Source organism: Ostrinia furnacalis, unplaced genomic scaffold, assembly GCF_004193835.3.
Source record: "Ostrinia furnacalis isolate ACB-3 unplaced genomic scaffold, ASM419383v2 OfSCF6011, whole genome shotgun sequence".
In the NCBI taxonomy this organism is placed as follows: Eukaryota; Metazoa; Arthropoda; class Insecta; order Lepidoptera; family Crambidae; genus Ostrinia; species Ostrinia furnacalis.
The window spans coordinates 538,070-561,812 of record NW_021136250.1 but is presented as its reverse complement, the minus strand read 5'-3'; the positions used below and the strand labels follow the sequence as shown (position 1 = coordinate 561,812).

The 23,743-nt window shown below is 38.7% G+C and overlaps 3 protein-coding genes across 3 annotated transcripts; 2 read left to right on the top strand and 1 right to left on the bottom strand.

Annotated features, from left to right (window-relative positions):
- The first annotated feature begins 423 nt into the window (after nt 1-423).
- Nucleotides 424-2,596, top strand: LOC114361858 (uncharacterized). Its single transcript, XM_028317070.1, has 5 exons — nt 424-1,287; nt 1,925-2,029; nt 2,140-2,256; nt 2,336-2,469; nt 2,556-2,596. Exons 1-5 carry the CDS (start codon nt 1,283-1,285, stop codon nt 2,594-2,596), a joined length of 402 nt encoding a protein of 133 aa, XP_028172871.1. The 5' UTR covers nt 424-1,282.
- Nucleotides 2,597-8,224: 5,628 nt separating this feature from the next.
- LOC114361849 (vacuolar protein sorting-associated protein 72 homolog) lies at nt 8,225-12,698 on the top strand. The gene is made up of 8 exons (XM_028317059.1): nt 8,225-8,489; nt 8,757-8,880; nt 9,231-9,350; nt 9,701-9,774; nt 9,937-10,040; nt 10,958-11,093; nt 11,587-11,745; nt 12,378-12,698. Exons 1-8 carry the CDS (start codon nt 8,359-8,361, stop codon nt 12,568-12,570), a joined length of 1,041 nt encoding a protein of 346 aa, XP_028172860.1. The 5' UTR covers nt 8,225-8,358; the 3' UTR covers nt 12,571-12,698.
- A 1,265-nt stretch (nt 12,699-13,963) lies between these two features.
- Nucleotides 13,964-21,953, bottom strand: LOC114361847 (uncharacterized). The gene is made up of 4 exons (XM_028317056.1): nt 21,737-21,953; nt 19,722-19,942; nt 15,323-19,415; nt 13,964-15,240 (listed from the first exon to the last, which is right to left on the bottom strand). Exons 1-4 carry the CDS (start codon nt 21,870-21,872, stop codon nt 14,270-14,272), a joined length of 5,421 nt encoding a protein of 1,806 aa, XP_028172857.1. The 5' UTR covers nt 21,873-21,953; the 3' UTR covers nt 13,964-14,269.
- Nucleotides 21,954-23,743: the final 1,790 nt, after the last annotated feature.

Below are 23,743 nucleotides of genomic sequence, written 5' to 3'. Positions count from 1 at the left end.
AGGGACATACCTAAGCAGTTTGAAAGTTAGGCTGACGACATTCGTGTGTCTAAGTGAGCTTCTAAACAGTTTTTAAGTGTGTGTACGAGTACCTACCTAAATGTAAATGTCTGTCTGTGCAGGTATTCAAAATATTGGTCAAATATCGGTCAACATTTAATAAATATTTTTGATCATCGAATACAATTTAAGACTTTACTTTCTCCGTTATTATTTTTTAGTAAAATCGAGAGAAAAATAAGATTTTAGATTTTTGCGTTCCATTTCAACTAAAATAAATAAACACGGATTGAGCGACATTTTTATATGAGTTACATGTCAAGTACGAATACGAATACTGTGTGTCGAGGTAACGCCACTACAATGTAACATTTTGACAATATGAGGGTAGTTTAAAATATTTAAGCCCACCCGAACGCCACCTCACTGTGGCGTGGAGCATATGCTCCAATGTCAAAATGGCCCCGTCTGTGGCGTGGAGCATATGATCCACAAAATGTAGGTTCACATTTCGCGGCACAGCACGCTCAATTTTTATTAGATTGCATTAAGATTACTACAGTACGTTCCTGACGAACCGGGCTGTATAATGATATACGCCTTGGATACGGCCTAGAAGGAAAATAAAAAGTTATCTGTCATCAAAGTTACTCTATTTTCATTACGCACTTTGCCTACTTGCCGCCTTGAGTGAGCTACGTTGGCAGAGTTTTAATACTTGAAATTTGTATTAGATCATAGAACGGTAAATATTCTTCAATTATTTATCTATTTTGTGAGGTTTGTTAGCAATTTTCATTGAAAAAAGCTGTGATGAATGCAAAAGTACCCTAAGTATGAACGACGTCTGTTCCGATTCATTGACTTTTAAATGATCTAAATTACCACTAATCTCTAAATGTTTCTTTTATTAGTTGCAGTATTTATCATTTTAGCTAAATACGTAAACATGAGGCATATTCTGATGTAAAACGTGAGAAATATCAATAAAAGTGTGTAACGGTGTTTTGTGGATCAAATGCTCCAAGCTCACAGACACGGTTTGACATTAGTTTGACATTAGTTTGACATTAGTTTGAAGTTTTTTTTGGTGGGGTGACTAACATGGATTTCCGGTCGTCGGCTTTTTTATTATGACTTTAAATTAATTTGACTATTTATTTTATTGTATTTACGTCTACTTTTTATTTTTATTAACCATTTTGATGCGCTGTTTTATCTATGAAGCGACTTGAAAAGTGCCATTTTTTTCTTTACAGTGAGCTGTTGCTGCGTAGGAAGAATGTCGTGAGTACTTTAATTTTGTTACTTGTTGTCGGATATTTCAGCTATTTTTGTTTTTGCATTTGGTTTATATATTTTTTTTTGCGTTTGGTTCGCATATTTATGCACTACATAAAATCAAAAACGGGATTTTATAAATAAGCATGTTTTTATAATTTTTTTTTTCATGTTTTTGCACTAACAACGCACGCACGAAAAAATACCTAAAATAACCATTATTTCATGTTTTTTGAATAAAAAGAGTTTTATATACATTAAGTTCTATACAAGTAATATTTAATTTCATTTTATTCTAAAATTATAATATTTTATTAATTATTTTACATACTAGATACTTTTTAAATCAATTGATTTAAAAAAAAAATTAACTAGGGCACATGATTATATTACTTTACTAAAGTGGAGGCTCATCAAGTGACCAGCAGTGGACTGTAATAGGCTGTTTATGATCCTAATAAATTTCAAATATTATTTTTCACATCTGCCTTGCTCATCTAGTCTAACTCGGTAGACACTGGTCACTCACTAAAATGAAAAATTCGTATTGCACTGTTTTCGCTTAAATGTGCTATTGGTGTGCGGCTGTATATGACGTGGTCTTGACTTTTTTGCACTAAAACATTTATCAAATTTTTTTTAGATCTAACGAAGAAAATTTGCCCTCAACCTCAGGCCAAGGCCAAGGCCGTGGCCGTGGCCGCGGTCGCGGTCGCGGTGCCAATAGAGGCAGAGGTGCTGAGGATCCGTAAGTATCTATATCTGTAATCACTTACTATGGCCCTTTTTAGTGTTTGTTGCGTATGTGTTTTAGTAACAGGTACGAAGGTGAGCTGTATAATTATTTTGTTTTTGCAGGGAAGCACTTCTTACTGTCAGAGCCGCCCGACAAGTTTCGCAAAGACATTTTGCGAACTTGTCGGCGGCCGACAAGGACGACCTTCCCGACGCGCCTCCGCGCAAACGGCGAACTTTGTAAGTACCTACCTTTTTGATATTTTACCTTTATTTGAATGTGCTAGATCAACATGTAATTACTGATTTTTCTGTATAGAAATGCTTCTCCTGAGAGGGAGCTGCCCGAAGTAGTGGATCCACTGCAACCTACGCCGCAAGTGGATCCACTACAGCCATCAACTTCGTGGCAACCGACGCCGCCTCTACAAGTGCCGGCTGACGTCGAGTTTGGTAAATATCATATTATTATTGCGTGCCCACTGCCACTGCAGTGCGCCAAACTTGTAATATTACTAACATTTATCATTTTTATACAGTTCACAACGAGGAAAAGCGTTTTCCTTTTATAAAATCATAATAATAATTATCTATGAATGTCATAAAAAATATTATTTATAGTTTTCTTTTTATTGTAGTTTAAGATGTTGAATAAATAACATTAAAACCTTAGGTAAAAGCTGATAAAAATTTAAAAGAAGAATTTGTTTATGTTTGTTTTATATTTTTTGTCTGTGATGTTACTGTTTCTTTCAATAAATAAAAATCATAATAAATCAATGGATTTTGATTTTATTAACCTACTATATAACTTGAAAAGAGCCCGGCAAGCGAGAGGTCATGGGTTCGATTCCTGCCTAAGGAAAGAAAGACAACAGCCCGGCAAGCGAGAGGTCATGGGTTCAATGAGGGCTATCGTTTTAGCGCTCACCAGTTAGCGCCACTGTAGAGTAAGGTCCTGTCACTTGCTAGTAGCGAAGACAGTGGCACCATTGTGACCCGAGCGGGCAATCGCTAGTTCAAATTTTACACGAAGCCCCATATAATATTTTGTAGAGATTCTTATCTCTTGGTAAATCAATTGTAGCTATGCTTTAAAACACTGTTACCCATATGGTACACAATTTAGCTCTAATTTCGCTACATCCGCTTCAACAAGATCAACAAACGTAAACTTAAAACCGCTCTAAATAACTGTTGTAAAAACCAGTAATTTGATTAAAATCATATTCATCGATACTACATGGTATCGCTCACTACACATGGCTGTATAAGCTGCACTGGATTTATTACACATCAGTTATGTATTAAATTACCTACCTTGTTCCGGTTAACAAATCATCATTTAATTCAAATCTTTCAATCAGTATCTGTAAACATTACCTGTAAAATCATTGTTATCATCACAACATCACCGGACTTTCGTGATCTTTACACTTAGGTATCAAACCATTATTAACTCAAGTTCAATTTTTCATAGTGACGTAATAACCAATACGTTACTCATATAATATCACAAACATTCTAGCACAATTATTGGGTTTCAAATTGACTAAAATGCGACATTGCCAAACGAGCGCTACGGATGCGGGTAATAAGCAATACTCAATCCTAAACGCTTTACATAGAGCTTGGTTTGCTAGGGCAAACATCTACAGTGGTGCTTGTCGCGCGGCGCGCGCGCGGAGTGCGAGGGGAGGTGTCGACTGGAGTGCCCACTAGGCATGGAACATTTCATGAATAGCAGGTGAAAAATCATATGAAATGAATTTCATTAATCACACCTGCTATTTTACTTCACATAGACTGCTATAATTTCACAGTCAACGAAATCACGAATAACATGAATTTCATTCATTCATTCGAGCGAAGTTCGTGAGCGCAGCTCTGCGAAGCGACCGAGCGAGTAAGAAGGAATGATTTGATCATGTGCGTGTTAGAAAAGGACAAGAGATGTGATGACGGACGAAACTGGGCATTTTAAATATGAACTTTAAACTCAAAGGTGTAAGGTTTAGATTTCCTTGTCATGATTCGTGTGATTTCATTAGATAGCAGGCAGATGAAATGAATGATTTTCATTAGTCGCGCGGTTATTGATGTGCTGTGAAACTGTTTGTTTTTTGTTGTGCGACATAAATGAAACAGATATTGTTACATTTCATATTTTAGCTAATTAGCAATCCTTCATCATAATTCATACTTCTTTAAAAGTAGCACATTATATGAAAGAGCTACATTAAAACACTGCGAATAAAAATCATTGCCTGTGAAATTTCGCATGTGAAATCATATGAAAAAAAATCATCATTTCATAGAATGAAAATGAATGAAAAATAGCAATCATTTCCATGCCTAGTGCCCACTGCCCGGCTTCGATCTTTTCGACGGCGGGCAGCGGCGCAGGACGCACGTGTGCACCGGAGCGCGACGCGGCGCGTGCCCACGCGGCTCGCCGCTCCACACGTGGGCGTTGGTGATGCTGCTTGGTGACAGTGGTGCGAGCGGTGCTGGTGCTGTGATGAGGGACGGTGCGACGTGCAGTGGTTACACAAAACAGCTCTTCTCAGAGCTATGCAACGGCTCTTGTCAGGGCCACATTCCTGTTTCTGTGCAGAAAGTTGCTTGTGGCTTCGGCTGCAAACATTCATTGTTTCTATTCGATGACGATTTTTATTGTGGTCACTGGCGGCTACAGCGCCACTGTAGAGTAAGGTCCTGTTAATCGCCAGGGGTGCCAACTGTTAAGTATAAAAACGATAGCCCTCATTCCCGCCTTAGGCAGTTTTTATTTTAATCTGAATTTTCTAAGATGTTGCTAAGAAATAATATTTACGAATATGCAAATTTTCATGTCAGTAATAGCATTCAAAACATTTTCCCTCCGCTCCGCTCCTCTCCGCTCCGCTCCGCTCCTCTCCGCTCCGCTCCTCTCCTCTCTGCTCCGCCTTAATGGTGGAAACCGGCCCTTACTTAAAGTAAGTATTTTTAAATGATCGATTCAGATAATTCTTATGAAAAAAAAATCTAATAATAATAATAATTTATCTTTCAAAATGTTCCAACAACACACTTCTAACATCCCTTTTTAATAAAATAAAATGTCCAGAGACATTAATAATGTGTGTGTGAATAATCATCGGAAGCCGTCGGAAGGCGTTATCCATACTACCTTGACACATTTTGGCCATTTTTGTCTGATTTTGTTAGTATTTATCTCATAAATTTTCTTAGAAATCCATAGAAACCTTGCAAGATGTTATGTTCAGATTAAACCTAGGTAAATCTAGTTTCTGGAAAATGTAACTTTTACTTACGTTATCAGTTCTAAACATGCAGAAATCCATATCTTGTAACTACCGATTTGTAAGCAAAAAAAACAGACCCATTTTTGTTTATCTCTCATTTAAATTCCATTGTAATTACAAATGAACCACTTTTATCCTCGTCTAGCTGATATACTCAAGTTACTGTAAACATCTGTTTCAACTCTCTAAAGTCTTGGTTCTATCGAATAAATATTTTTATGTCGACCTCAGTTTCGATGGTACTCTGAGTACTTAGTTTTTCTATGAAAGTTTCAAACATGTTTTGTTGAAGATATTTATATGAAGAGGGTTGGTTTTTTGTATCAAATCTGTTAAAATGTGTGTTGGGGATTAAATGAAACACATAATACAGTCAAATACTCGTTTTTATTACAAAAATCCTTAAAACTAAGTTTAAATTTTCGTCACAATTATTTGGTGTAGTATACAAGCTTTATTATAACATTTCTGTTGGAAAAACTTATTAAATTAGTACCCTAAACTCATATTTAGTATTCAGTAAAAATATCAGCGCTTAATTCCTACTAGAAGCGGAGATATTAGCGTTTTTATGAACAAAGGCGTAAAAAATACCCTGTCTGTGGCGTTGGAGCATTTGCTCCGACTCCGCACATGCAATGGAGATCGCAAGATGGCGCTCTCCGGGCAAGAGGAATTACATGTATCGATTTAATCATATTAATTGATTGATTATACAGGGTGGAAAGGATAGGTGTGATCGCAATCGATTATTTCTAAACTATACAAGATATCGAAAAACTGGATCCTGAAAGTGCTTCACGAGCTCTTTCAAATAGTATCGATATTATGTTACAGAATAAACTAGCTTACTAGATGACGAAAATTTCTGCGTTCTGGTCTTATCCAGAGGTTCTCAAATAGGGGCCTGAAAATGCGGCGAAATGGTTCCAGTAAAGGATGGTACGGCAGTGTTTGCTTCGCGCTCGACTTGGCATGGCGGGGGCACTGCCGTGCCCCCAGATCTGTCTGTACCACAGATTAGAGAGTACAGTAGAGTCCCGATTATCCGGATCAATTAAAACCAGGGGTGGTCCGGATAATCGAAAATCCGGATAATCGATTTCAAAGTAAAATCAAACAATAATTAACTTTTTACAATAGAAAGGGTTTTCAATACATCATTTTAGAGTCTAAAAATCTAAATTTTAGACCATTGGTCATCCATTTCTTTTAACAATGAACCAAAAAGACGTCCGTATCATGTTACGGTGGCGGCGCCTTCGGTTTTTATGGGTCCAGATCCTGAATCGGTAATTAGAAACCATGAAGAATGAGTCCGGATAATCGGATATCCGGATAATCGAAGTCCGGATAATCGAGATTCTACTGTATGTCTAAACATCGATTAAGATCGGAAATATTTTCGCATCACTATTGTCAATTGTGACTTGTGACGTCATTTGTCACATCGTGTTTGTTGTATGAAGGTGATTGTTTGAGTGTAATTTATTTATTTTCACGGCATTTTAAATTATTTCGGAACATTAATTATTATTGGTGACTTGTTTATTCAGTTAAAAGAACATACATACCAAATAATATCAAGGATAACCGCTGAGTTAGGTGTCAACCTGTACTACTTCCGTCTTGAAAAAGAATCGTGAGTTCGTTCTTAGGGATAAGAACTTTGTGGGCTTTGTCCCGAGGAGATTATGGCTACCGTTGGAAAACGCGCCGTATCGCGCAGGCGCCGAAACGAAGGATACTGCTATGTGCAGTTGTTTCGGGACGTCTTAGGAGATAAGTTGAATGTGAAGGAGACGAAAAGGATTTTCGGGCGTTACCCGCTGCTGAAGAACGTGCTAGTTGAGTTGGTTCGCCTCACCAAATATGACTTATACGTACATGATATTGTACCTACCGGATTTTCGACATACCACGTCATGGACAATGAGGTCACACTCCTCAGTTCGTTAGTGGTTAGACACATGTTCTCCGAGGCGCTGATCGGAGGTTACGACGCTGCAGATGACCTGGCGTTGCAACGGAGTGACTACGCAAAGCGCTTGGCATCTATGGCTCAGTTGGGAAAACAGGCCCCTCAGGAAATTCTACAGAATGCCGCTGCCGTAGTGCTGCGTAAAGAGCTTTCCCAACCAGATTCCATTATGGCCCAGTTTGTGCAGGACGTGGCCAGTGAAACGACTCGCGGTAGGAAGATCTTCTTGCCCTACAGATTGCACCCCCTGGATTTGACACGAATGCAGGCGGATTACCCGGAGTATACACTGATTAACGCTAACAACAGGGCACATCCACATGCCGTCGCCGGCAACTCTCGTGTGGTGGACATGGAAGTAATGCTTGACTTGGTGAATTACCGGAAGAACGCGAGTTCGCTTTACGGCGAGGATGTGTATTTGGTGGATATTGGTGGTGACTATGTGAACCACGTTAAGAACAATAGGATGAACGTGCATAGCGACTCGCCCATTCTGACCGCACGTGATTCGGCTAGAGAAATGACCCGACGGCTGTCTTTGGGAGCGTTGGTGAAGGCAAAGAAGATGTCCGAGAAGACTTATAACAACCTTGTCGGTGCGACGGCGCCTTGCAAGCAGCGCTGCACCGACAAGGCTCAGGACTGTACTGTCACCGGGACGTATGCGATCTTGCTCCATTCTGATTATGACATTAGGCGTGAGGAGTTGGCACAGGCGTTCGATAACCATCAGACCAAAGTTGCCGTTTCTGCCGTCCACTTCGATCCGCGCGTATTCACCCAAAAATCTTTCTTGGTGGAAGCTTTGAAAGCCAGAGTTGTCATTGAAGGTGAGAGGATTCACTTTGACTTCGGTTCTCCGGTCTTCCGGACTCCGGTGACACATCGCTTATAATAGTTACACGCACGATTACGCCAATTATATGGACATAGTCACTATTAAAATTTAGTTTGTTGTTCTGAATAAAAACTATAATGTTAAAAAAAAAAAAAAAAAAAAAAAAGGATAACCTTTACTTTGTTGTGATCTTGTGGGATCTGTAGATCAGAATGGCTCAGAGGGAACGTCGCTCCAATGCTGGGAATCGCATGGCAAAGCTGTTGGACGAAGAGGAGGAAGATGATTTCTACAAAACCACGTACGGTGGCTTTCAGGAAGTAGCTGAGGATAACGATTATGTGTAAGTTCATTCAAAATTTTGGAGTGTTTTTGTACGAAATCTCATTAGGTTTCGTTCATTAGGCTCGTTTGGACTATAAAATGAAATAGAAAATGATGCTCACACAGCAGTAGGTACATTTCAACCGTACCCTCTGACCCCAGAGGAATATTGTAAAATATACTTACCTGTTTGTGAAAAAATGTTACAAATTCAGACACTATGAAAGAATTAACCTATATGAAATAAAGAAATGATTGTTATTATTTTGAATATTTAACATTTCAGTCAAGAAAAAGAAACGGAGGATGTGGTGGACTCCGATTTTGATATTGATGAAAATGACGAACCGGTGTCTGATCAGGAAACCGATGAAAAGCAGAAAAGAAAAGTTGGCACTAAGGCATACAAGGTAATTTATATTAAAATGCTAAAGAATTGTGGATTTGAGTGAACGTTCGAGTAATGCTCTGAAATATACATCACTAAAATACCACAGAATTTCTGTGGTATAATACCACAGAATTTCTGTGGTATTTATGCGATTCATACTAGCTATTCAATGAATGACATTGTCATATTCTTATTGCAATCATTAACTATTAGTAATTAAGATTGTTAATGATCCGTTAGTATTTAATGCCATTAAAAACGGCTTTGTTACATTTTTAAGGTAAATCTAGGAAAAACAGCAAAAATTACAACAAATACTTTAAGACAGTGAAGGATTTGTGTATCTACTGGATAATGTTGTTCTTGTAGGATCCCAACAGGAAGAAGAAAGTAGCAGGAGCATCAGCAGCAGTAGACAAACCAAAAAAAGTCATTGTAAAGAAACCAAAGGAACTGAAGCCAAAAGAAGAAAAGGCTGATAAACAAAAAGTATTTATACTTTTTGTTTTTCCCATTATTCTATTCTTCTTGTCTTGTCGACAACAAACCTACACAGTGTCAGCCCAAAACTTCGCCTTCATTAAATCTTCCTGCGTGCAGTTGTTTGGGCACGCAGGGCACGACATCCTGTGCTTCGTCGACTGGGGAACAAAACCTTATCATTATTCTATGAATTTGTCTTCATTGAGCTAAAACTGTTTTAGCTGTGGTTGTTAAACCTTCTTGGGGTGTTTTAATGTGAAGATCTTAGCTCAAAGTAGCAGTCATAACAGAAGAATATAGTCTCGAAAAAAAAACACTTACCTACAGCCTACAGCTTGTTTCCTTATGTTTCAGAGAGGTTTGAACAAATTGAATTGGAGAGAAAGAAGATACGTCCTACAAAGAAAACGATTACTGGTCCTATTATAAGGTGAGAATAATTTGTTTTAAGATTAATTTTTTATTTAAGTTACTGAAGATTGAATTTATTTCAGGAGGCATACTTGATTATAATTCCATAAAATGTTCATGATTATGAACATTATAACTTAGTTGATTTTGTCTGTGATCTTAAAATAAGTGTATCTTTCAGATATCATTCGTTTTCTGTACCGATTTCAAATCCAGACGATGAAAAGACAAGTTTGACGCCGATAGCAGATCTTACGCTAAGTGACATCATCAAAAGTGAAGAAGGTAAGTGTATTTTGATACTTACATTGAATTTATAAAGTTTAATGAACTTTGAAGACATTCATTATTGGCAATTTAAACTACTGGCGACTAAACTAAAGGCGCCAATGAAGGCTATCGTTTTTATAGCGATGACTTACTCTACAGTGGCGCCATCCTGGCGAGAGCAAGCAAATGCGACAATCCTCCCTACCGCTTTAGCGATCACCAGTATCTCTAGCACGAAAAACTTTCGACTTCGAATCTTTTGCGTGTTCGAATCGCCATCAAAAGATTTAGTACGAAAACTAAAACAGCGCCCTTGTGAAAGTGTCATAATGTGAACTTGGTATGAGAAATGGTTCATCATCATCATCATCATTTCAGCCACAGGACGTCCACTGCTGAACATAGGCCTCCCCCAATGCTTTCCATGTTGATCGATTGGTAGCGGCCTGCGTCCAGCGCTTCCCTGCTACCTTTACGATGTCGTCGGTCCACCTTGTAGGTGAACGTCCCACGCTGCGTTTTCCGGTACGCGGCCTCCATTCCAGAACCTTTCTGCCCCATCGGCCGTCAGTTCTGCGTACTATGTGCCCTGCCAATTGCCACTTCAGCTTGCTAATACGTCGGGCTATGTCAGCGACTTTGGTTCGTTTACGGATCTCCTCATTGAGAAATGGTTGCACGAAACTTATTTTGACAATCAAAATTGTCATTGAGTGTCGAGTTTTGTCGAATACGCAAACGATTTGAAGACGAAAGTTGTTCACGCTAGAGGTTTATGTTTATGATTTTCTTAGCCACGAACACGTGAAATTACTTTACTCTAAAGTGACCTAAGTTGGCGCCAACTGATAGCCCTTATTCGGCGCCAACTAGTAGGCGCAAATACGGATTCTGACATTTTCTATAATGAGTAATATTTATTTATTTCACAGGCTTTCTGCCAGATGAAAATGCAGACGTGTCAATGACAGATCTGAAAACTGAGACAGACGAATTCGCTAAGACTGATACCAAAATTGATGTAGAAGTTATCGGCCCGGATGATGACTTGGATGTTGAATCTTTGCCGTAAGTAATTAAAATACTTTAACAATTCTTTATATTGATTAGCGATTTGTCGGTCCTCCTTACCAAATGATCCCAATGATTTCCATGATATTGATCGGTTGGTAGCGGCCAGCATCCAACGCCTTCCTGCTACCTTTATGAGTTCGTCGGTCCACCTTGTGAGTGGACGTCCTATGCTGCGCTTTCCCATACGTGGTTTCCACTCCAGAACCTTATTTCCCTATCGGCCGTCAGTTCTGCGTACTACGTGCCCTGCTCATTGCCACTTCAGCTTGCTGATTGTGTAATGATGAGTGCAATTTATCATCATCATCATTTCAGCCATAGGACGTCCACTGCTGAACATAGGCCTCCCCCAATGCTTTCCATGTTGATCGATTGGTGGCGGCCTGCGTCCAGCAATTTATATGTGATGCCAAAATTCATAGTTATTGTATTCCATCTAAAATATTTTTGGTTCCAAAAAGCTAATAATTTATCACTGATATTTCAGTAAAGCAGAAAAGCCGGACAAACCTAAGAGCAATCAAGTGAAACACTACGAGCGAACGTTGCTATCTTTCGAGAATGACATCAAAGATAGAGCCTTCCGCTCTTGCTTCCCCAAGAGGCCGGTTAAGAGGAGGCGAGAACTGCTGTGCGCTGTCACTAAGTATGTATTAGATTATTATCTATATTTGTTTTGTCTTTATTCCACGGAAGAAAATGTACTAATGGCCAGCAGGCATTCTCTACCAGTCAACCACAGATCAAAGAGAAAAAGTAAATAAACAGATAACTTACTATAACTGCTGCATGGATACCTATGCTGCTGTCTATCTATTAACATAATATCTATTATCTTTTTCGCTTTTAGTATTTCGATTTTATGATTTGTATTTTGGACTCTTGATCCAGAGGTCCTAGGTCAATTTCCAGATGGCACACACAAGTTACATGTGAATGTAATTTTAATTAGATGTATGTGCGTTATGCAAGTTTTCGCCATCATTCCCTAATTTTTAAGTGATGAATACGGGCGTATCTTACTTAACAGGAATTTTGTTTTCATAGGGGTCACTTAAAAATTAGGGCTTGATGGTGAAAACGGGCATTAGACGCCTTAACGCCTATGGCGGCATTACGTGGGTATGGCACCAGTGATGTTACTTCAGTTTTTGTAAAGTATTGTCACAAGAATGAATTTTTAACACTATATGCCAGTATATGCGCACTTTGTTAAATAAATACCTTTATTGTATTTATTTAATGAAGTACTCAATTATTTTAATTTACTCATTACAGGAGGCCAGCCCGCTACATAGACCCGATCACCAAACTGCCGTACAGAAGCGTGGACGCGTTCAGAATCATACGGGAGGCGTATTACCAACAGCTTGAGGCTCGAGGCGACAGATCCGACCCACAAACCGCAGCCTGGTTGCAATGGAGGAGAGCTGATGCTGCGTCTACATACGTCCAGATACATATCAAGTGAAACGGAGATTATAATGGTTAGGCTAGTTCCATTGGCCCCAACGTTGGATCCATAAAGTTAATATATCTATAGTCTGGTCTGTGAGCACGTAGAATTTTGTCCAATGACCCCAAGCTACCCATCCTTATCGGTCGCGCGTAATTATATTGCTGTCGCGCTCGCACACTCACTGCGGGCGACCGTCGCACAGTCGCGACAGCGATATAATTACGCGCGAGCGATAAGGATGGGTAGCTAGGGGTCATTGGACAAAATTCTACGTGCTGACAGACCGGGCTTTAGGAATAGAGCAACAAAGAACTGAGCGAGCGAGATGTCACTAGCACTGTGTAATAAAAAGAGATGCGTGATGCCGTCGTCGTCACGTCAAACAGAACCGTTTTTTGCAAGTATTTGACAGCTCGTTAGCAATTATTGGCATGCTGAAAATGAGATATTTTCAGATTTTACGTGGTGACTGATTCAGTGATGGAGTTATTGTACAAAACAGTGAAATAATCCTGACACTATGACACACAAATGACATCCATTGTCATAAAAAAAAGGTTTCGTTTGACAGCTCGTGGTTGTTGCTCTATTCTGAAGGAATATTATCTTTATGAGCTATCGTGACATAACTGTAACTGTATAGAGCCACGCATTGGACTAGCGACGTTGGCGTTGGGGTCAACATGTGGAGCCAGCCTAAGGCCGTATACAGAAAGAAAGCTGGAAACTTATAGCGCTTATGTTCACAAAGGAAGCAAGTTAAATGGCATTTTATATGGCAGCGTCCAGCGCTGACCAGCGCGTGTTGAAACTTGTCAGCGCCGATCAGTGCTTATCGGCACGCGTTCATATATTTTCCTGCGCGGGTTACCAGCGCTGCAGCTTTCTTCTGTACACGGCCTTATAGTAAATGTAAATACGCCCATAGATGGCGTTGTTCAGATGACATCAAGTTCAATTATACCTTATGTAAGTGTAACAAGTGATATTTTGGAACAAAATTTACTACGCTTATAATGTATTGACTGAAGAGTCCTGTTTTAGTAGATATGTAGTCTAGAATCTGTATAAATATTGGTGATGCGGTTGTGTAAACTAAATATTGAGACATATAAAAAGGGACAGCATTAAATTCTTCTAATTAAATTTATTTTCGGCTTATATTTTTAGTCTCTCTGGGCTGTTTATATTAGTATCAATTAGGATTTTGGAGTGAAAGCACTTTCATTGCAATATAAAGCGATCTTTTGCATGCTACATATTATTTTTATGAACAAATGTAATGTAATAGCTTTCAGTATTGTATATTATAGACAATTTGTAAATAAACTGTAAATATCAAAACTATTTGTTTCAAGAAACATTCCTATTTTTAAAACAAAACTCAAATATAGACATTAAAGTAATTTATTTTAAAATAAATAGTTACAATAGAAACACAATAATACTTAATCATTAAGTTAGATTCAATATCTGTACAATTGTACAATAACTTAAAAATATTAAATTATTATGACCACTTATGAAGAGAAGGGACACACGATACTAATTAACTGTAGTTAACTTACTGTTAATTATTTGCAAGTTATTGCTGTTATTCTTATTATTATAAAGGATTTAATTGGTTCAATTAAAAAACTGAGTAAACCTAAAAAATCTACGAATACTGTCATCATTGCTTAGCCCGCTAAATATAATATAGGTACGGTTATTATACGTCTACTGTGAACGCAGGGTTTAACCTTAGATCTGGCACACTGTTCCTTCGTGGTCTCTTATCTAATAGTTCCTTAAACGATATAAGACCAGTAGCTTTAGCATCTAATCTAGAATGGTATTTGGACGGATCAGTTGTCGGCAAAAATGGGTATTCTGTCAAATAGGTCTGCGCATTCTTTATTTGGTTTTCCTTAGCAAAATCGTTCAGTTGAGAAACTGCGATCTCGTAAGGACTTAGTTTGTTGTCTGTGATGTTTTCCATTGACCTAAAAGCCTCGAGTACGGCTTTCTTGTGTGGTATACCCCTCAAACTGCCCTGGCGACTCAGTCTACCTTCCATGACGTCATTAAATAAATCGTCTACGTTGAATTTCTCAGATATTTTCACTAGTTTTGACGCACCAGCTTCCTCTTGCTGATCTTGTAATTGATTCCAGATTTTTGATATTTCAGACGACGGCATCGAGTGTGATTTTATATTTTTCTTCACTCTGTTCTTTGGACGACTATTTTCTAGAGATTCAGTTGATTCGGTTGATGATGATTTGTTTTTCAGTAGTTGCTCGCATTCGTTCAATTTGCGAGGTTTCTTTACTTCTCTGAGTTCTTCCAATGACTGGAAATATTCTTTTGCCATTTTGAATCGAGATTTGTAATCCTTTTGCTCTGATTCGGGGTTTCTTTTCGGTGATGACTCCGATGATTTATCAGGGCTGCTTTCTACAATCTCTAATTCTATATCAGATAGACTCAAGTGTGTCGTCTCTTTATCTTGATTTGAGATTATTTCAATGTCGATTGATTCAGGGATACTTTTGGCGTCAGTACATGCACTGCTAACGCTCTCATAGCTTATATTCCAATGTTTTCTTGAAGACAGAGATGGTGATTCAGAAATCGATTCTTCAGCTTGATTCCCTGTAGTCTCTGGTCGAATTCGTGGAACCGGTTTGTTGACAGCACCTGAGGAATTACAAATCACACATTAAATAAATATCTAGTTACACAGTTGTGATAAATGATTGTTAAAAGTATTTTTTATTACCTGAATGTGCACTGTCTTTGTTAGAATGCGAATCCGAACCCATCTTACTAATCTTCTTTGTAGACTTTGACTCAACTGAAGTCTTAGATACACTTTCGAACAGAGAAATAAAGTTTTTGACGTTGATTTTAGGCAGCTCATCACATGACTTGTATTTATCTAAACCGTCATCTTCAGCTTGGCATGTCGCTTTGTTGAAAATGTCCATTTCAGATTTACTAAACGTCTTACTACGGAGTTCAACTGATTTTTTGTATTTCTGCCGATTTTGAGTCTGCTTGGTCATATCTTTTATTGTGTTTTTTACGTAATGCTTTTCTTTTGCAGTTTCAGTGGAAGTTGTGTTTGAGAGAGTTTCGTCAAAGCTCTTATTAAAAGCATTCGATGCAATCCTGCTTCTTTTTTCTTTCAAGGAAAATGTACCTGGTTCTGCACATTGTTCTTTACCTGCATCGATCTTTTCCACTTTAGCTGCTAGAATATTTTCAATTTTATTACCTGCGATTTCCTTTATTTCTTCAACTATTCCAGAGCCCTTATCACTGTCTTTTCTTTGATAAATATTATGCAATGACTTACTTTTAGTTCGAGCCCATGGGGTCTTTTCTGTGTGTGATATGCTATGGAATAATGATATTCGACTAGATACTAAGCCACTGTCGTGACACTCATTAGTAGCACCGCTAATATCTACCGATGATTTATCTTCGGTGTTTGGTTTTCCTAAAAAAGTATCAATTTTATTCAAAATTTGTTTTCTTGAGGTACCGAAAAATCTCTTAGGACTTGTTTCAAATGCTTTGTAAACTTCTTCTGGTAGTTCCTGTTTGACAGGTAGAGTGGCTGATCTTGGCTTGTAGTCATCGGTTTTTTCCTCCAAGAGTTTTATATCATCATAACTTTGCTTGGTGTCTTGTTGTGAAATATCTTGAGTTTTAGTTTTAGGAGATTTGACTCGGAAACATGTTGTTTCTGTCTCATTCTTCTCTGTTTCCAACTTATCGTCCCAATATTTCTTCCATTTATTTACAAGTTTCTCGTCTGATCTAGTATCGTCTAAGGAAACGTATCCAATAGAAGGAATTTCATTTCTCATCTCGCTGTTTTCAGGTGATGAGTTGGGCGATAAGTGAATATCACCTGCACTCAAAAAGTTTTTAACTATTTGTTTTCCACGCCTTTTGGTCAATGAATCGTTTTGTCTCAACTGCTTAGACGACCAACGCCTTTTCTTTTGTAGCGTTGTCATTTCTTGTGATTTTGCTTCTATTTGGCGGATACGGTCATCCCAGTATTTCTTCTTTTCAAGTACAATATTAGTTCGATTTTCACCGAATTGAGTTTCATCGTTATTTCTATCATCATCGGTTGTTTCTTGGTTTTGAAGGGTCTGACTTACTGAAACCGATTCAGTGACATTTGCCTGAACCTCAGAAATCTTGCCTTCTAATTCGTTCGCATGTCTCTTCACATCTGTTATCGTTTCAGACGCAGAATCGACACCATCATTTGATTCAATAGTATAAACTACTTCCAAGCTCTGAAGTTTATTGTCCTCGTTATTTGTCGTTGTGGACTCAGTTTCGGAATTAGGGAAGTAGTCGTGATACATATCATTAAGTTCGGCAAATGCCACTGTGATCGGATCCGTCTCGCCAGGTTTAGACTGTGATGTTTCGACCCTTATATCTTTTATGCCCGATGAAAGGCTTCTGTCACTCTCTTCGATGATCGGTGTAAACATTGGTTTTCGTATTTCCCACTTGTTTGGCCTCACTTCTTCTATCTTTGTCTTACCAACATCGTCTTTTAATTCATTACATGTCTGCCAAAGTTCTCTCTCAGCTGGACCCATATTGGTAAAGTCTTCTTGTTTTAGCCCCAATGAGTCGTCACTAGGAGAAAACTTTTGTTTACTCAATGTGTCACATGCGTTATCGTTATTATTGCTATCAGGTGAACTATTATTGTCATCAATACTTACATACGCAGAATCCCATATATCTTTTTTTGGTGTGATATTATCTCTATTGCAAGACATAGCTTCGATTTGATAGGGTTCAAGTTCAGTTTTAGACTCGTTCACAATTCCTACAAACTCTGAATCCAAACTGTGAAATGTCGAGGAAGTTGCAGACTGGCTATCAATCTTGCAAATGGGTGTAAGATTATTGTGTAGGGGTGTTGAAAATTCAGAATTGGATTCTGCATTTACTGATTTTGTCTTGTCTTTTTGGCCATGAAGATCATACGTTTTTATGACAGTTATATTTTCATTATCACTGGTTATAATTAAGGAATCCATAGGAGGCGCTGGTGACGATGCTCTTATTACAGGCGGCAGCGAAACTGGCGCACCTATTATAAAGTCGGTGATTGGAAGAGATTCATGAAGTCCTGTTTGAAGATGTTGGTGAACAAAAAATGGATTAATAAATTCGTTACCAAGCATTTCTTCTGTCAACATTTCAGTTTTTGGATCTACATACACTGAATCGTCGCGATTTTTTACTTCACCTGTGATTATTTTTAGTACTGGTGTTTTAGGCCTCTCAAGTTGAATAATGTCCAGATCAACAAAAGGATTCTTATGATTCGGTGATGGTGTATTTTCGTCAATTAATATCTTGATAGGTGTTTCAGGTGTTTCTTCATTTTGTGAGTTGTTTGTTTCAAACTCACTGGGTACAAAAGTACCTAGGTTCTTTTCTGTCGCAAAGCTGTCTTCATAAGTATCTACCAAGAAGGGATTACTGCTACTGGGTAATGATGACATTGCCATCAAGATGTCGTCTTCTTCTTGTTCATCATATGAAATCAATTTGCTGTCTTGAATACCTTCAGATAAATTCTCAATGGAACTATTATATTTTTTAGTTTCAGTTATTAGTTCTGGCACATTTTCTACTGTGATATCTTCTTCGTATGGTTTTTCAGTCTTTAGTGAAACTGATATATTTTCAGGAATGATGTATTTGTCTCTGACGTCAGACATAGTAAATGGGTTGAAATTCGATTCACTAAATGTTGAATTTACTATATCAGGTATATCTTGTTGGCTACGTGGTCTAATGAATTTCTTTTCTTTTTTCATTGCTTGTTTCTTTTCCTCTAAGTGATCACTGAATGCTTTACAAACACGATTTTGCATGACCACCTTTTGAGCTATTGTTTTGAATTTTTCCGTTTTCTTTTCAATCAGCTCTTCATTTATGATGCTTTTGTTGCTGATATTAGTTTTTCCAGCCAGTTCTTCATATTCATTAGTTTCAGTTGTCATTAAAATCCTTGCTTCATCTGCAGTAATTTTCTCCAGTGTCCCATTTTCCTTTAGCAACATTTTCTCAGTGACAAAGTCAACTATTCTGAGAACAACTTTTCTGTCGGTTTTTATGTCAACTATGTCTATTTCTTCGCCATCTTCTAAACAGAAACTCTCATTTTCTAAGATGCTGATGATGTTTTTAGACGCCGTCACTGAAAACGGTGACCCAACAATACTTTGCCCTCTACTTGTGATTGAAATTTCGTATCTCCCCTCGAGATGCACCATATAACTGATCTTCGTGTGATCAGATCGCGTGTCCGCTTCGATTTCGATATCATATTTGGTTTTTGGAATGTAATAAGTTTTGTTCATATCATTTTTGCCGTACGACCGTAAGTAAGTAGCGCCCTGCGTAATCGGTAAAACGTTTTCCGTGTAGTTAGGTTTGGTTTGTAGGCCCAGTAATTTTTGTCTGATCAACTGCGCTTTACCTAATACCGGTGGTAGTACTGTCATTCCGTACGTGTCTTTGGGGCCTCGTATGAGTATCGTGATTTCTCCTGGATCTAACGATTGTTGGGCAGTTGGGTAGACTTTGAAGTTCACTTTGTTGTTTACTTGGGCTGCTGCTAAGCCCGAGCCCCTTGCGACGTAGTCGAGGGTGAAGTGCGAGGTCTCCGGTGAGGTCCTCTGAGATCCTGGCTTGGAGACTGGCGGTGTTAGTTTTGCCAGCGATTGGCGGATGCGGTCTAAGTAGGTAGCGAGCTTCCATTCTTGATGTTTGCTTAGTGCGTCGTTACTTTCCAGCTCTTGTCTGGAGAATACCTGGAATGGAAAAGATTCCTGCGTTAGCGTATTCAAAGTGATATTCCAGGCGCACTGGCCCCGCTTCGGCTGGCCATTGCAGCACCGACAGGTTCTGTTCTTTGCTCGAGAATACTATTGACGCTATGGCTGCTGTTGCTATGAGTAGGATACGCTCCATGAAGCGACCACAAAATAAAATCTGTCTCGAACGTCTAAGGCCACTCGTGACGTAACATGACACTACGACTGTTTTTGACTATGCGTAGGAGACTCCGTGAAGCGATTGCGAAATTATTTAGAGGGTAAAATCACTGAGTATCTTACCGGTTCAACACCAAGATAGTGGTCGGCGATGGCCTGCGCGTGTTGTAGAGACAGCCTAGTGGGCGGGTGGCCAGCGCAGGCGCCTGGTAGCGCCGCATCTAACACCCCGCAAACCAGCCACCCGTGTCGCCAGACCGTGTCCAAACGCTCCACGCGCACCGGCCCTGCTTCGGCTAGCCATTGCAGCACTGATTGCTTCTGTTCTTCGCTCGAGAATACTACTGGAATGGATAAAAGGTACACCAGTTATTTCGTTTGTATAGAATTTATTTAGGTATTTTACTGACTGGGTATTAGGGGTCAAGCTAAGTAGACAGGAGTTGCTAAGAAAGAGGGAACGAGAGGTGGGAACAGTTCCATATACGCTGACGTATATTAGGGAAGTGTTCTTGTTTGTAAGTTAGTTTTTGGGACGATTCACTATCATGGCACACTCTTTACTTTTCCTTGCCTTTGCTATGTACGAGTAGTAGGTATGTAGTGTAGGTAAATGCATTCTTTTTAGTATCGTCATTAACGTTTATTTTATATATATATATATATTATAATTAGATTTACAGTACAGTGTAGGAATTAATTATTGTCTTAATACACTGCTTTCTAATTAAAAGCTACAAATGAGAGAGACCTAACAAAAGAAGGTAAGAAATATATCACAATGTTAATTAAACAACAGTTACTGATTACCGTGTGGGACTGTCCGACAAACTAACTCAAAATCATACAAACACAAATAAACAGTTTCTTTGATCTCAAAACGGTCCACAAGTGCATTGTTTTTTTTGGATTACTGATAACATCGTGGCAAAGGTTAACGGGTTTAACTTTACTAAGTATTTGACTTCTGAACCTGGTAAAAGACGACTTCGTTTCCACTGCTTTAGATTTCGGAAGGACAAACCCAAAAACACGCTTTCAAGATTTTGTATTAAGCTATGTTCATATAACTCACATTATTGCCAGTAATCCAGTAGCTGTACCTACTTAACTTGAGTTTTTATGATGATATTTTTTTGTATGTAGTTGAGAGCTGCCAAACTCCTCCATTGTGTAAGTAGTTGTTTAGTGTTAAAAATAGGCTAGGAGGTTGCTTTGCTTACTCTCTCACACATTATGATTTATCGTTCCGATAGAGCCAGCCATAGCAGACGCCTAAATTCATAAGATAAGTATTGTTTCAAAGAAAAGGACCTCAGAAGAAGAGGATATTAAAAATTAAGATATTATACCTTAATTATTAAAATTCCCATCACTATTCTCTGTACCTACTTCATAATTATCCAACAATGGAAATGGATTTCTCGCTACCAGCACTGATCCCGGTCAAGATAACTTCTAGAATGTAGGTAATGCGTGTTCGCAGCGTTATCTGAACCACTAATCTTGGCCAAACAGTGAGAAAGCGTAGAGTGGTCTTATCAAGTGCACATTGAGATTTTCGACCATTTCCATCTTATGATTACCCGTTGAGTTTAGGTGTGGAACTGGAGATTGTTATAGGATAGTGTGGTTATGTAGATAGACCTACTCGTATAAAACGATCGTACCTTTTTTTCAAAATTCTATTGTTCTTTTTAGGTATTTTTTATTGGTTGATTGGGGCTAAAAATATTGATTTATGAGGCTTTGAACTTACAATCGAGACTTATGGGAACGCACCAAGAGTACATACCTACTATGGGTAGTGCTTTTACAGAACTCTACAATAGTATTCTGACCAATAGTTCTGACAATAACATTTGTAACTAATCACGAGACACTGTCCCGACAGATAGAGAGAGCTTCCATACTTAGGTAATACTGAAAGAATGCTTGTGATCTCTCAAAAAATTTTGGAAACTGATGTAAGGTCTTTACATCAGTTTCGTAAATTTTTTGAGGCCGTAGGTATATTGAAGTTAAATTTTCATGCGTACAAAATTACGGGCACAGGCCACAGTGCAGCGGTCAGTGTTAGTTAGTTATTGATAATGCGTTTTGGTTCGTTGAACATTATATCAGTTTTAAATACTTACTAGCTCTAAAAGCCGAGTCAATGTGCTTCAGTAGCTTAAACAAGAAGCTCTGCTGCCCCCAGAACAATGTCAGCAGCGTCGCCGGCGCCAGGTACCGAAGGGTCGTCAAGATGGCGGCGAGGGCCGACGACCACATGCCTCGCTCAGACTCCAGCTCAGGATACTCAGGGATTGGGAACAACCCTGCAAAGGAAAATGGGCCTTAAGTATAATGATTCCATTAGCGATCGTAATGACGAACTAAATGTCCCTGAACATATTGACAGGAGGGCGCCACCATCGTTCAACTTTATAGTTTCCAACGTGGCAAAAATTGACGATGGCGCGATCAATGTCGCGGGTAGGACAGTTCGTTGTAGTTCATCCATGCAGCCTGTGTAGGGTGTACTAGGTAAGCGTCAAATAGTTCGTGACACCACAGAATAATAATAAGTAGGTACTACGTACAGAAGTTTTACTTAGCGAAGGTATTTAAAAAAATGTATGCTCAATGTCATCAACAATTTAGCCTGTCTTAAGAGTCAAGCACCATTTTGTTGACAAACGTCAGTGATCGGCACTGCGCCGAAGCTATAGGGCTGACTTCGGTAAAATGATGTGACGTGAGATGCCAAACTGCGGAAAATGGCGGAGGAAATACATGATTTAGCATGAATTATCACGAATAATATTAACTACCTACTTATTTACCTCTCAGTGTCTTGAGGCAAATTAAAAAATTACATTCTGTGTTTTTATCATTATTTAGGCAGTTAAATACTGCACAGTATTTAGTACACCATTTTCTTCATTTTCTTCCATCATACACAAGAATACGCGTGCGTGAGTCAATGTTCGCTCGTATGTGAGGCCTTGTCGAATAGTATCCTGTAGGTGGGCCATCGTGCGTGTTTTGTTTTTGATGTAAACTCGCGGAGATGAACAGTGGGTCTAGACAAAGTGCAAATTATAATCGCAAACCAGTCGAAAAGTGGTCGAAAAGCCCCTTTTTTGTATGGAGTTTTGAAGGATTCGATTTTCGATTCGATCAAAAAGTGCGTTTTGTCTAGGGGGCAGTGGGTCTAGACAAAGTGCCATTATAATCGCAAACCAGTCGAAAAGTGGTCGAAAAGCCCCTTTTTTGTATGGAATTTGACGGATTCGATTTTCGATTCGATCAAAAAGTGCGTTTTGTCTAGGGGGGCAGGCCTGGTGACACCCAAAGTAGCCAAAAAGTTCGCAACACGTCTGTTACAATTCCGTTAAGGTTGTGTTATCAACTTTTTGGTCACTTTGGTTGTCACTATTTGATGCTGAGTGTGCCTCTTATAGTTGACCCACGCTGAACTGTCCCACCAACCTCAATGACAGGGGGGCGCTACCATCGTTCAACTATATGGTTTCCAACATGGCAAAAATCGGAACCAGCGATCCGGTATTGACGGTGGCGCCCCACTGTCAATGTCATCGATAGGACAGTCCAGTATTTTGGAACTATAGACGAATGACGTTTAATCGTGGAAGGAGATTTGGAACGTGGCTCATCTATTGCAATGCCTTTTGTGTTCCTGTCCAAAGGCATGAAATTCACTGGATTATAATTTAAATTTTGAAAGATATCTGTCATAGAAGTTGCAATTGTCTTCTTTATAGGTAAGAGCGCGTATAGGTATTGGATTTTCTATTAGAACACCCGTTTACAGTAATTTTGGTAGGTGCCTTTATCAAGTTTTGATATCAAGAGATATTTTCATATTGTATTGATAGTTTTATCTTCACAGCCTTCATTGGTATAAACAAGGCTAATCTCACCTTCATTTTATTTCAAAATCAGGGGATAATCTTGTCTAACTTCGTCACCTCAAGAAAATATTCCAAGTTGATGAAAATATATTTTATAAATTCTTTTTAACTAATAGCTGCAACTGTTGAATTTCCTTTCTAGGACATTGCAATAAGAATTTTAAGTTTTCCCGTTAATTATCTACTACTGATACAGAGGTATTAAAAACAAAAAATATGCTCTCA